The 13,230-nt window shown below is 38.8% G+C and overlaps 1 protein-coding gene across 1 annotated transcript in view; it reads right to left on the reverse strand.

Moving 5' to 3' along the window:
• Positions 1-3,155: 3,155 nt before the first annotated feature.
• LOC106667661 overlaps positions 3,156-13,230 on the reverse strand; it is a 31,502-nt gene continuing 21,427 nt past the window's right edge. Inside the window, exons 3-6 of the mRNA XM_014395743.2 lie at positions 8,248-8,463; positions 7,703-7,956; positions 4,172-4,451; positions 3,156-3,977 (exon numbers count right to left, since the gene is read on the reverse strand). Of these exons, the coding sequence (XP_014251229.1) occupies positions 3,870-3,977; positions 4,172-4,451; positions 7,703-7,956; positions 8,248-8,463 (858 nt within the window). The 3' untranslated portion in view covers positions 3,156-3,869. The remainder of the gene's footprint in view (positions 3,978-4,171; positions 4,452-7,702; positions 7,957-8,247; positions 8,464-13,230) is intronic.

Consider the following 13,230-nt stretch of genomic DNA (forward strand, 5'->3'; position numbering starts at 1 on the left):
AAAGGTAATGCCTGCAGGTGCACCACAGGTGTCAATCAATACTCGCTCCATTGTTACACATATTTTTTACTTCTGACGTGCCCAATGAGGATAGACGCCACTAGCGCAGATGACCACCAGATGAACAAATAACCCTGCTTCTTCACTAGCTTCCTTTATGTTTCAAAACCATATATCAGCAGTTGAAATTTTTTTTAAATTAAATGTTTTTATAAAAACTGGTCTTATTATACCAACCATTAATTTTACAATAATATTATAGAATAAATAAATGTTTACACTCTTATAAACCCATTGGTACAATAAGATTTACATTTCACTATTCACAATTCACTTTTAACTACACAAGTTCATATGGCTTTGTTCTTTTTAATCTTCTGACCATGTTTCGGTTATGTAAGAGTTTGGTCGCTTCCACATTCTCGTGCTGGCTGAGGCGAGCCTGGTGTTTGGCGGCAAATCGTTGTATTTCCGCCGTGACTTCAGGGATCTTAAGATCCCTATGTAAGTCCTTATTCCTTATGTACCAAGGTGCATTGACCATGTTACGTAAGATTTTATTTTGGAGTGTTTGTATGATTTTGATATTGCTGTGTTTGGTACAACCCCATAGTTGAATACCATATGTCCACATAGGCTTTATGACTTGTTTATATAATAATATTTTATTTTGTATAGCAAGATTGGAGCCACGTCCTATCAACCAGTATAGTTGTCTATACCTTAAACCTATTTCTGTCCTTTTTTTCTTCACGTGTTCTTTCCATCTCAGCTTGGCATCTAAGGTCATTCCCAGATATTTAGCTGTATTGCTGTATGGTATAGTAGTTCCATCGATTATGAGCGACGGAACATGGTCCACCTTTTTGTTTGTAAAGATTATATGAACTGATTTATGTTGATTTAGCTTGATTTTCCATTTTTTTGTCCATTCGTTTATCTTATTACATGCATTTTGGAGGATTTCGGTTGAGTGGGTTATAGTCGGTCCTATTGATATCACCGCTGTGTCGTCTGCAAAAGTTGCAATTTTTACTCCATCTATTTTCGGAAAATCACTGGTGTATAACAAGTAAAGCAGTGGACCTAATATGCTACCTTGTGGCACTCCTGCATTTATTGTTTTTAATTTTGAATATTGATCTTCTTGTTTGACTCTAAACAGTCTGTCAGTTAGGTAGGAACTGATAATATCGACATACCGCTTTGGTAGCATACCTTTTAGTTTACTGATGAGTCCTTCGTGCCAGACCTTGTCAAAAGCTTGTGAGACATCAAGGAAGATAGCAGAACAAATTTGTTTTTCTTCGAGAGATTTTTCTGTTACGTCTGTTACTCGGTGAATTTGGTCTATTGTTGAATGTCTTGTTCGGAATCCAAATTGGTGGTCAGGAATGATTTTCTTTTTTTCAACGATGTGTTTTATTCGTTTTAATAGTAACTTTTCGAAGAGTTTAGACACTGTTGGTAGTAGCGATATTGGTCAGTTGAAAAATGGAGCAATGTTTGGAAAGCTTTGAGATTTTCATACTCAAAGCTTGTAAAAGACCAACTATAAACAGCAAACCGTCTTTTGTTTCATTCACATCTCTCAGACTTTTCTAGTCATTTTCTTCGACCCTCTCAATGTATTGATTCAAGCATGTTTGTCTACTACCCCAGTCACTTTCCCAGAGGATCTTGACTACAATTCCTGTGCGACAGAATTTCCTAAGTACTTCCCGTCTTCCTTCTCATCGTAAACAACTTACTTATGTTACTTTCAGACATGCTTGGTACATCGGCAGTCGCAGAAACTAAGGGAGAACTAATAAACCTAGGACTTGTAACTATGTTCCGGAGGCGTATGTATAGACTAAATATACACGTGAAAGTGAAAAACAATCGACCCTGAGACACAGGTACATAAATTTAAATATAGGTAGAAAAGTATGTTGTTTCTAAAATATCCATAAATGACTCATTTTCTTGGTGTAACCCTTGTAATCGCATGTAAGTTGTCCAAAGACTGGATATTGAACAATGTGCATAATGCTGGGTGTTAGCAAAAAAATAACTATTAAGACAGCCAAGCTGCATTAAAGGTACCTCATCGGTAGTGAAGTCCTGTTTGGGATTGCATCAAGACCCATTTTTTGCGGCGTACCGTATTAATAAAAACGTAGATCCGAATTAAAATAAGTCCTACTTTCAATGGGATCGTATTCCAGGACACAGGCAAGCGAGAAAATTCATCAAACGGCCAAGCAGAAAGTAACAGAAGAACTACTAAAGTGTTGGGACTGGAATGATAGTCGGGCTGCTGGTTGAATGGAGTAGCGCAAGGCCGTAAAGAGTTCGACTCCTTTTAACCTCGAACTTGAAAGCAAGCGCATACATCAATCCAAGTACAAAATAGCCATAACCAAGACAGAAAATGAGAACAGAAGTGATGCTAGTTGACACCACTCGAATGCACTTTGTCCTAGGACGTGTTAGGGCTGTAATAATTGAACTGCTCTGGGAACACACAAAACAAGCCTACGATAAAGAAATCCTCAGTTGATGCGAAAACCTATGCAGACTGAGATTCCTTCTCCCTGGGGAGGAAAGGCCAAACCTGAAGGACTTGGGAGCCCATAACGCTTTGGGATCTGTTAAAAACCCTTAAGTTTTCCTTTTAACCTTTGTTTTCAGATCGTGTTTGATTAAGAGGCTCAATTCCTTTCCAACATCAAGGCAAAATACATGTACATAATGCCACACATAATTAGATTTATAAATTTTTGGAGGGTTTTTTGACATTCTCATATTTGAAAGTATTGAGATGAGACGTAAATATTTCCTGATTTGACTATTTTTTATTTCCTTCTCAATAACAGAGTGTATGGTCTCCTCCTCGTTTTGGTTATCACCATTGATTAAAAATGTGAGTTGAATATACTTGTTCTTCTGCTGAAGATTATCGGCGAAGAATATGTAGTTGTCTCCGGATCCTTATCAGCTGGAAATCACAAGTTTTGGTTGCTCATCATTCTTTACGAAATTGAAAACGTAGATCTGTCTTAAAAGAAAGACCCCTCGTTGTTTGGCGGTCGCATTTTGTGTTAATTCATCATGGATTCATCGGGAAAAATTTGGAAAACGGATAGGACGAGAATAAAAGTTCGACACCATTCAGAAATGGCGATCTGCCCTTTATTAATAAAGTAAATTTGTATCTCGAATAAATACTGACATTTCTACATTCATTTAAAAAAAAATGCTTTCCTGACAAAATTATAAATCTTTTGCCTGTTCTGGAAAGATACATACCTTAACATTCTGAATTGCAAATGTAAATTTTACTTGTTTTTTAAATTGTATTCTGATTTTTTTTTTCAATTTAAGAACAGTAGTAAGTACGTTAAATAATACGTTAATTATTGAGCACTCGAGTTATTTTTTTAAAAACTTCAAATTACATCTTTATAAAAGATGCCATATGCATTTCTAAATTACAACTATTTGTTTAAAATTTATATAATATTTTAAATTATTACTTTTTTATTGTAACACAAATTTGGTAAACGCAGTTTTCGATAAATGTGCAATTTATAAATTGACTTATTTTTTAATATTGCAAAAGGCTAATTAAACAAAAAACTTCATAATAAACTACTAATATTACAAAATAATATGGTAACTTTTTACTGGCTAGTATTCTACTTTAAATAAGCAGTTTAGATTAATAACGCTAAGACTTTAAAACTTTTCTTTTTGTCTCTCAAAGGCATAAATATAAAGTATGGCAGTGATTCAGAAATGCTAGTGTACAATATCTTAGAAGTCTCGACTCCTCCGTTTTGAAGAAAGGAGGCTGTTACTTTTGTTCTGTTTTTTATTAATTTTTAAAGGGCTTCTACGCTGATTGAATTGTGGCTGTGTGTCTCTTTGTTCAGGTTGGCCTCGTCTCGTAACGACTGCAGGAGGGGTGACTCCTTCGAGTTGAGGAAGACCTGTAAAACAGGAAAAATCACAAGATGTTTCTGAACTTAATAGTTTTTCAAATTTTAAAAAACTGCTAGTCTTAGCATTACCAAATGCACAATCTACTAAACGAAACTAGCTTTGTACAGTTTAAGAAAAAGAAAAGCTGGCAGAGTTTCCCAGTGGTTTTATGTCGTAACCTTAGTATAACTTATGCACGGACCTGTAGAGAGGGTCTAGGCTGGGCAGATTGGACAATTCCGGCTGGAAACACAGCCTCTGGAGGTCCCCTGTTACCCAGTTCGGACTCGACAGGTGGCTGGTAGTAGAGCGTCTGCGGGCTGGCGATTTCACTCGGGAAGTCGAGGACGGTGACTAGCGGACCCGAAGGCTTCTTGTTGCCCAGGAGTTCGTTAAACTGGTTCGCGGGTTTGTCTGGCCTCGCTGGTGAACCTGCCGGCCTGTTTGGCTTCAAGCCGTAAGCACTGTCTACATAGTCGGGTCTGAAAAAATTCCAACTCGGTCGTTAATTCTAAGATTGTTGACGCAAAATAAATTTGGAATAAAATTAAAACCTGTAAAAACCTATACTGGATTTTAATCTTCCATTAATTTATGCTGAAATTATTTTACCGACTAGTATAAAAATAAGGTTAATTTTTGTCAATTTAGCTTAATTCTGAAGGAAAAAACGAAGGAGATACTAAACAGAATATTTGATATGCAATGCAGAATTGCCTAGTTGACGCAATGAAGGCGATTAACTGAGTAGAGCGGCTTCAGTGCATTGTGGGTTAGTATTAACACAGTAATTAACGCCAATATTGTTTTATAAAGTTAACAAATTCAAAATTTAGCCAAAAATTGAACCTTGTTGTTATAAATTTGAGTAAAGAGGGGAAAAAATATAAAAATTATCTTTTAATGCACTTTTATTTTGGTGCCGTTACCATATTTTGAATTCAAACAAAAAAAATTACATACGACTAAAAAACAGGCAGCGAGACGAAAAGTTCATATGGCCTGACTGTCGAGCTACTGCAAAAAGCTTTAAATATAAAGCTGAAACGGTGCAAGGTAAAGGGGTAATACAAACCCCTCCAAGGCAACAATAAGAAAAAGAAGCTAAGAAAAATCTTACAGTTTAAACCTTGCGAAACCAAGAAACAAAGCATTTCAAAAACGTTACATACCTAGTAGTTAGTTCTTGATCGAAGGTTAACGGTATACAGGCTATGCCTTAGCGTCACTGGTTTTAAAACAGCACAATGGAAAATACAGGCTGCCACCTTTACCACAAAAGGATAGCGGCGATTGAGGAAACAATCGGACAATAGGAAGTATCGAACCAATCCTGGTCATACCGACATATTCGAACAATTTTAAATAAATGGCTAGACTTTGAAAAACAATTCAAATATTTATTGAAAAAGAGAGTAAAATGGAAAGATAAAATAAAAGAAGAAAAACCTGGAACTCTGGTGGTGCATAAACTGCTCAAAAATGAATAGGGCTATTGCAAATTGCGTAGTATCTACTTTTCCTACTGTTTTTAGTTTATTTTTACTTTTTATTATAAATTGCATTAAAATGTATTAGAATTTGTTATGTTTTTAGTGAAGGAAAATTTAATTAAGGAATTTGAAAAATAAAAAAATAAATATTTTAATTTCTAATGTTGTTTATTGGATAATTTTTTAAACAATAAATACCATGTATATTGGTATTTATATCCTCCAGCTAAAACCTCGGTACACCTGTTAGGTATACTGGTTAGTAAGGTTGTCACTAATTTCATAAGTAATTTCACTCCAAACATGTTACAATTCTGCACTCAGCTGTTGAAGATCAACTGACTGCGGATGCACCGCATTTCATAGGAGATCAATGGGATTGATGTCTGGGGACAAGGGGGAAAAGGAAGACGGGAAAATCCCAGATTTTCTAAATATTGATGACATCTCTGCCTCATGCCTGACGGGAGACGTTGCGACCGGACGACAGCGTGTAAGCGTTGAGGACGCGACGATCATGCTGAATAGTCCCTCGAATACATGAGTAAGCGAACGGAAACGGGTAGTGAATCGGTGTCTCTGACTCGAGTATGCTTTGCATTGTTGTGCGTATGAACGGCGTGGTAGTAAGCGAAGGATCGAACCACCTAGGCCGAGCCTATGGCGTCCCTCGAATGCGCATGGCAGGTGTAGGTAGGCTGATCTCGATAAGAGACTTTACCGTAGGCGGTGCTCATCTAGGGTGTGGTTAGCAATTCCACTTTAAACTAAACCGCTGCCGGGGCGTTCCCGGAAGTTTCTACACTAGGGGAGCCCCTATACTCAGAGAGATACAGTGGCCTTCTCTATCTAGGGAGTACGCGGAAGAACAGGCTGATGTATGTATGTATGTAATGGCCAGTTAGCCCTTTGGGTGCGGCATACGACCCGATGCGGCCTGACCATTCGGAGTGGACAAGCGGAGAGCGAGGTTGTCTCGGCCCTTGGAGGCTGGGGCGCCTCTACACCATTGCTGCGACGGTAACACTGCCCCGTCGTATGCGGAGGTGCGTCAGCTCTTATCTTGAGAATCAAAACGTCCGATAGGGCCGAAAAGGCCAGGTGCGGACGCTAAAGATCCTCTTGTCTTGTTGACGATGAGTTCTCGGGAACGGAATGCACCATATTTTCCTGAGTTACTGGTGGCGGGCTGTTGCTGCAGCTCGTCTCAAAGTTGCGTTTGGGTTGATAAACGCCTTGAGAAAACATATTGTACTTAGGATCTGGCCGGCACTATTGAAAGGGGTCCGTTTTGCAGCAATGACAATATTTCTATCCTCCCTTGCAGTCGTAATGGGCTGAGATCCACTACCAACCTTCCTATTGGCACTTCCAGTCTCTCGGAATCGACTTGGGAGACCACACTGAAAAAACCAACTGCCTCTGCGATATCCACTTGCCCGTGACCTCGATGACTCGTTCTTACAATAATATTGCGAACCTCTAATTCAAAATGATGTCTTTCCATGATTAAAGAGTATACAACTGGATTAAAGACGAGAAAGGATGTTTGTTTACAAAATGAGTAATCTTCGTGTTTACTATTCTTAAGTCAATCCGTTATTAAAAATGAGGATTAACATTTGTTTGTTTTTAGTTTGTATTTTCTATTTTCTTTCATCTCACTAACAAAGAGAACAAGAACATGGTTCAAAACAAGAACATATCGGTTAATTTAATTAAAGTTAATTGAATAAGAATAAACTACAAATATCTCTATTCATTTTTGAGCAGTTTTGATGGATCAAAGAAGGTTAATGTGCGGTTTTGGGCCATAAGGGGTCCAACTACGAACGCCCCGAGGCCCTGGGTCCCAGCTCACTATCTTTCAAGCTGAATAACTAGCGAAAGAAACACGTGGAATTTAAATAAAAAACAAATATCTTAAGGATGCAAAAATAACAATACAGGTGCCAGGAAGCTCTAAAGTTTTTCAAGCTTATGAGACTAACTCAAAACTTGTCTGGAACTGCCTAAAACTGCGATCTACAGATAGCTAAACGTTAAGGTAGGTAGACATACTACTTAGGCCATATCCATGTTGTGGCATAAACTAAAGGCATAACTACTAAATATAAATAAGAAAATAAAACAGGCAACAAGCCAACTGGAGGTTCCCATTGTATTTTGACTTTAAAAAAACCAAATTCACTATGATCATCTTTTTTAAATAAATAAACTGATTATAGTTTAATTGTCACCTGAATGGATAAGGCACAGGTCCGTAGAATGGATAATTGAGTCGAAGGGGAGCTGTCGGAATCGCGTACATGACGCGAATCACTTGGGGTCCTTCGACGCCAACCGGAACAGGGGCGATCAGTGCCCCGACTGGGATGGACATACGAAGACCTTCGTGGAGGACGCTGATCTGCGCCGGGAAAGGCAATAAAGCGTGCTCGTTCTGGACGACGATCGGCTGCTTCAAGAATACTCGAACTGCCGGGGTGGCTTCCTGGAAGAAAAAAATAAGGTTGTCATCTTAGGATCTTGATAAACGACGATTTCCTGTTTCGAAACTGCATGTCATCACGTTTCTTGGCGACAAAGGGCGTCTGTTCTCAATGGAAAAACTAAATCGATGCATATCTTACTTGGCCGTTGTGCCCTCGAGCACGCTACAATTCTTCAATCCCACGCATTCATACATCTCAAAATACGCGTGTTGCAATTTATCGTTGAGTACTTTATTGTGTGAAACAACATGAAGCTTTTTACGTTTTAAAAGTAATTTAATGCTTCTTACCAGCGTGTAGGAGTTGAGACTACAACTGACTAACGGCTGCGTTCTAGAGACGGCATTTATGTGGACGTTTGAATACAATGTGAGGTCATCCCTCGGCACCAGGACGAGCGGTACTTGTACTGTCGTACTTGCGACGGAAAGAGGCTTCTCACCGACCAGGGCTAACGGTGCCACGTGTCCCCATCCGAGTGCGCAACCCCATAACGCCACCTGTAACTGAAAAATTATGCGGATCGTTAGAATTATTTGGAATCGGCTTCGTGACGAAATATGTGCCATGTACCGAAAATAGTTGGACGGACGTCAGGGTTATAAGCTGGGAGAGGCAAACACATGCGTACTATTGCAGTTGTAATTTATTGCAATCCTTAAACCTTTTCTGGTCATAATTTGACACTCTTATAGTTTATTATGCACTGCTGTTTCGAAATTCGTAAATGGAATAAGGTTAGGGTTACAAACAAGGAGAGGCTAAGACGCAGGCCATGTAAAAACAAATGGCATGCATGATCGTACTCTACATGATTTATTAAAATCCTAAAACCACCTCCTAATTTGACATACTTGTTGTACAGTTTGCTAAGTTTTGAATGACGTAAGGGATGTAAGCAGGGAGAGTCGAAGACGCTATCCTATAAGTAAATGACGTTCTAGAAGGTATTGCTAGATATTACTTTATTACAAACCTTTCCTGGTCATAATTTTGGATTCATTTAGTTTACCAAGCACGGATGTATAAATAATAATTATGTATGTACCATTGACCGGAAATTGAGTCGCGCTGGCTTATAAGCAGGGAGAGGCAAGATGCGGACGCTGTGTCATTTATTATAAAGTGAAACCTATTCGGATCATAATTTCACATTATTTCAGCTAACTAGGTGCCTCCATTATCAAATACATATTTGCCTTTGACCGGAAATGGATGAAAGGGCGTTAGGGTCATAAGCGCGGAGCGCCGTGACATAGAAGTTATAAGTTTATCGAAACGCAAAAACCTCTTCGTATCATAATTGCCCATTCTTTTAGTTAAGCGTAAATGAATGGAGGTTTAAAGGGGGAAGTTAGGGTCATAAGCAGGGAGATCAGAGTCGCAAACGAAACCCTTTTCGTGACATAATTTCTGATTCTGGTATCTTTTAATGTGTCTTGTGGCACATGCACTATTGAGTAGAAGTGAAAGAAGTCAGGGTTATAAGTAGGGAGAGCGAGACGCAGATTCTATAAGTTCATTATAAACGTAAGACTTCTTCCCATAATAAGTTCATGCTCTCGTAGCTTTCATCGTAAAAATACACTATTGGATAAATATTGATGGTCAAGGTTATAAGCAGGGAGAGGCTAAATACTGACGCTTCTCGAACAGACACCATGTTTTTAGGATGAAGATTTAACAAGTGTTTTTTATTCGGGTGGTCTCTGTTGTCTGTGTTGTGCTTATTTCATGAAATGTAACATTTTCTTAAGAGTTCCGTTAATACAAATCACTTTTTGATATACAAGGTTGTTTTAATTTTTTTTGTTAGAAGGCCTTTTTGACTTAGCACACGGTCGTTTCCGCATCTTTGTCGAGCTTTCTTAAGATGGGGAGATAAGCCGTCAAGCCTGTCGTTACGAATTCGGTAGAGTGAAAAAAATAACCTTTTCTAATTAATGCACTGGAGGAAGAGGCGAGTCTGATTGCTTTTGCTCTTTATCGGCGGATAATTGGGCGAGGAGACGCCCAAATTCGAAAACTCGTTTTTGTTTTTTCATATCGCCTACCCCCCTACTACCAGTAAGCTACCCATGAACTTTACAAAACCATGGCCAACGCAATTTGCAGCAAGACGTCCGTGTACGAGGTGAGAAACGCCTCTAACGCCTGAGATACAGGCGAAGACGTGATTTTTCGACAGGTCTTATTAAGCAATTTTGTCAGGTCCTCTGGAGGAATGACTCTCAGATAACTAGACTAATTTCTCTTAACTCTGACCAATTTACTGCTCTATACATCGTTTATATAGATTGTGTGTGTGTGTGTGTGTATGTATGTGTCTGTCTCTCTCTCTCTCTCTCTCTCTCTCTCTCTCTCTCTCTCTNGTGTGTGTGTGTGTGTGTGTGTGTGTGTGTGTGTGTGTGTGTGTGCGCGTGCGTTGGCCTCTCTTCTAATGAGCATAATTTTTCTTCACTCTGTCCTATTAGTTGTTTCGTGTGGGTGAATCTGTTAAAAAAACAGCCACTAACCGATCATTAACAAATTTAACTGTGTCTCGTTAAAATCAAATAAACATGAAAAATCTTAATGATTTGACGGTGTTTCACAGGTAATTTGAACAGTTTTTCTATTTTTTTTAAAAGAGCACTTTTGGACAGAAACTAAGAGGAGCGAAATGTTGGCTAGGACATGGTCACGGCCGGCCAGAGTCAAGTTCACCTGTTGATTATCTGACTTGGATCGACATTTACGTCACGTCCTCAATACGTTTAAGCCCCCCATTCATCGCCTTTCTTCGTCCTCGGGTCGGATCAGAAAGAAATTCTTTCAACGATTGATTTCAAGCTGGAATACGGCCTTCCGAATCAAAACTTACAAGGCACACTGTTTATCCTCATTATATGTTTATCAGGGTAATTCATTGTGACATTATGACCTCTGGGATGAAATAAGGCAAGTTCAAAATCCTTGGACGGGTTTTCCACAGAAAATGGATAATTTATTGTAATGTGGGAACTCCGTTTATATCCTGTGTCAAATCAAGTCGAGATTTCGATCATGCCCACCTGGATTCCGGAGACAAGTTGTCTTCCTAGATTGGAGGAACAGCGTCACTTCCGTTCGTCCAGGATTCATAATTAAAATTGTTTTTAGATGAGGACGAGACCAAATAAAACAAAAACCTGTGACCGTTTGGAAGGCGCAGTGTTGTCTTTTTTTATACTGTACCACTGCTACTTACAAGAGTTTTTCAGAAGTTTTCACATGGCAGATCATGCCGATCAGGCACGTCAGACCGTGACTAGCCATTTCTTAATGACATAGTTTGGAAAGTTAAGAAAAACTTGCAGAATAACCAGAAATGGCCGGACTTGATTATTGTTAACCAGTTTAATATAAACTTACAAGGCATTCCTAATCGATGTCTCATGTGGTATGCTAATGCCGTCGTGCCTTTTGTTTCGTGCAACAATCAGAGTTTTTATTGGGCGATGACAAAAAAAATGGAGGTCTTGTCATGAAGTCATGACCTCAAGAGAAAGAACTGCAGTCAATTTTTAAAATCGAACATCTACGATTTGTGCCCAAATTATTGGGTTGTCCGGAAAATAATGCAGGATTTTAAGTTTTCATTAAAAAAAATCTATATAAAATATTCTGTTTACGTTTACAGGATTACTCATTTGTATGAATGTCAACACTTATTAATCCTCTTCCAAATGATATTGTTTGTTTACCTCTGTAGCATTCCGCTACTTGGAAATAATTCAGTCATCCTTATAATGTCAAAGCGAGAATTTCGTACGATTTTCTTTTACGAGTTTAAACTCGGCCGAAGCGGAGCCCAAACGGCTAGAAACATTAACCAAGTCTGGGGCGAGGGTTGTGTTAATGAGTGCACTGTGCAAAGGTGGTTTAAAAAATTTCGGGAGGGAGATTTCAGCCTTGAAGATGAAGAAGGTCGTGGAAGGCCTTCCTCTCTTAATGATGATGTTCTGCGATCAGTGGTGGAAGAAAACCCCAAAACAACTGTTCGAGAACTTGCAGAGCAACTCAAAGTCAGTAAAACGACCGTCGCTGACCACCTCAAGGCGATTGGAAAAGTGAAAAAACTCGAAAATTGGGTTCCACACTCATTAAACGATCGCCAAAAAAATCAGCGCTTTGATGTTTGTGCATCACTTCTTTGTCGAAACAAAAATGACCCATTTCTGGCCAGAATTGTTACATGTGACGAAAAGTGGATTCTCTACGATAACACTAGACGTTCTGGACAGTGGCTCGACAAAGGAGAAGCTCCAATACATTTTCCAAAGCCCCCAACTCATCAAAAAAAGGTAATGGTTACGGTATGGTGGGCTTCATTTGGTTTAATACACTACAGCTTCTTAAATCCTGGCGAAACCATCAATGCTGAATCATACTGTAACCAAATTAATACCATGCATCAGAAATTGGCAGTAATGAAGCCCTCTTTGGTCAATCGGAAAGGGCCCATTTTGTTGCATGACAACGCTCGACCACATGTGTCACGTGTAACGTCACAAAAATTATTGGAGCTTGGCTATGAAACTTTGCCTCACCCACCCTACTCTCCGGACCTCTCGCCTACTGACTACCATTTTTTTAGACACCTGGACCACTACTTACAACACATAATATTCAAAAATCAAACGGAACTGGAAAATGCATTTATTGACTTTATCAATTCTAAAAATTCTGAATTCTACTCAGACGGAATTAATAAGTTACCAACACGTTGGGGAAATTATTTTGATTAAAGAACATTGCTTTAAAGTAACTAGTTTCTTTTTTTTTGTTTAATACCAAAATCCTGCATTATTTTCCGGACAACCCAATATGTAACCAAGTATAATCAAGGCTTTTATCAATGGGAAAAACTTAACAAACTTCATCCATTGCCTCTTTCCATCACCCACCACTAAAAACTGTTTAAAATGAGATAATTTAAATGGGGGAGTCGGTGGCCGCAACGTTGTCGCTCATCACTGTCCCGGGTTCGAATCCAGCGGCCCTGCATTCGAACCCGACATACTTACAAAAATTTTTTTTCCAAAAACACCGGCACCCCGAGGGTTGATCACTCTGCTGTTGCAATCCCTCGTGTAATTTTCAAAAAACTTCTACCGTTTCAACCAAAAACCAAAAAAAAACTTATTTAAGGATTTCCTAATAATATTATATAAACTGTATGTAGGGAGAAAATATACTCCGTTTTATCAGGTTTCACCGGTTGGTGTTGCTTTTTCATTAACTATTTGACA

This window comes from Cimex lectularius, unplaced genomic scaffold, assembly GCF_000648675.2.
Source record: "Cimex lectularius strain Harlan isolate CLEC.00 unplaced genomic scaffold, Clec_2.1 scaffold307, whole genome shotgun sequence".
In the NCBI taxonomy this organism is placed as follows: domain Eukaryota; kingdom Metazoa; phylum Arthropoda; class Insecta; order Hemiptera; family Cimicidae; genus Cimex; species Cimex lectularius.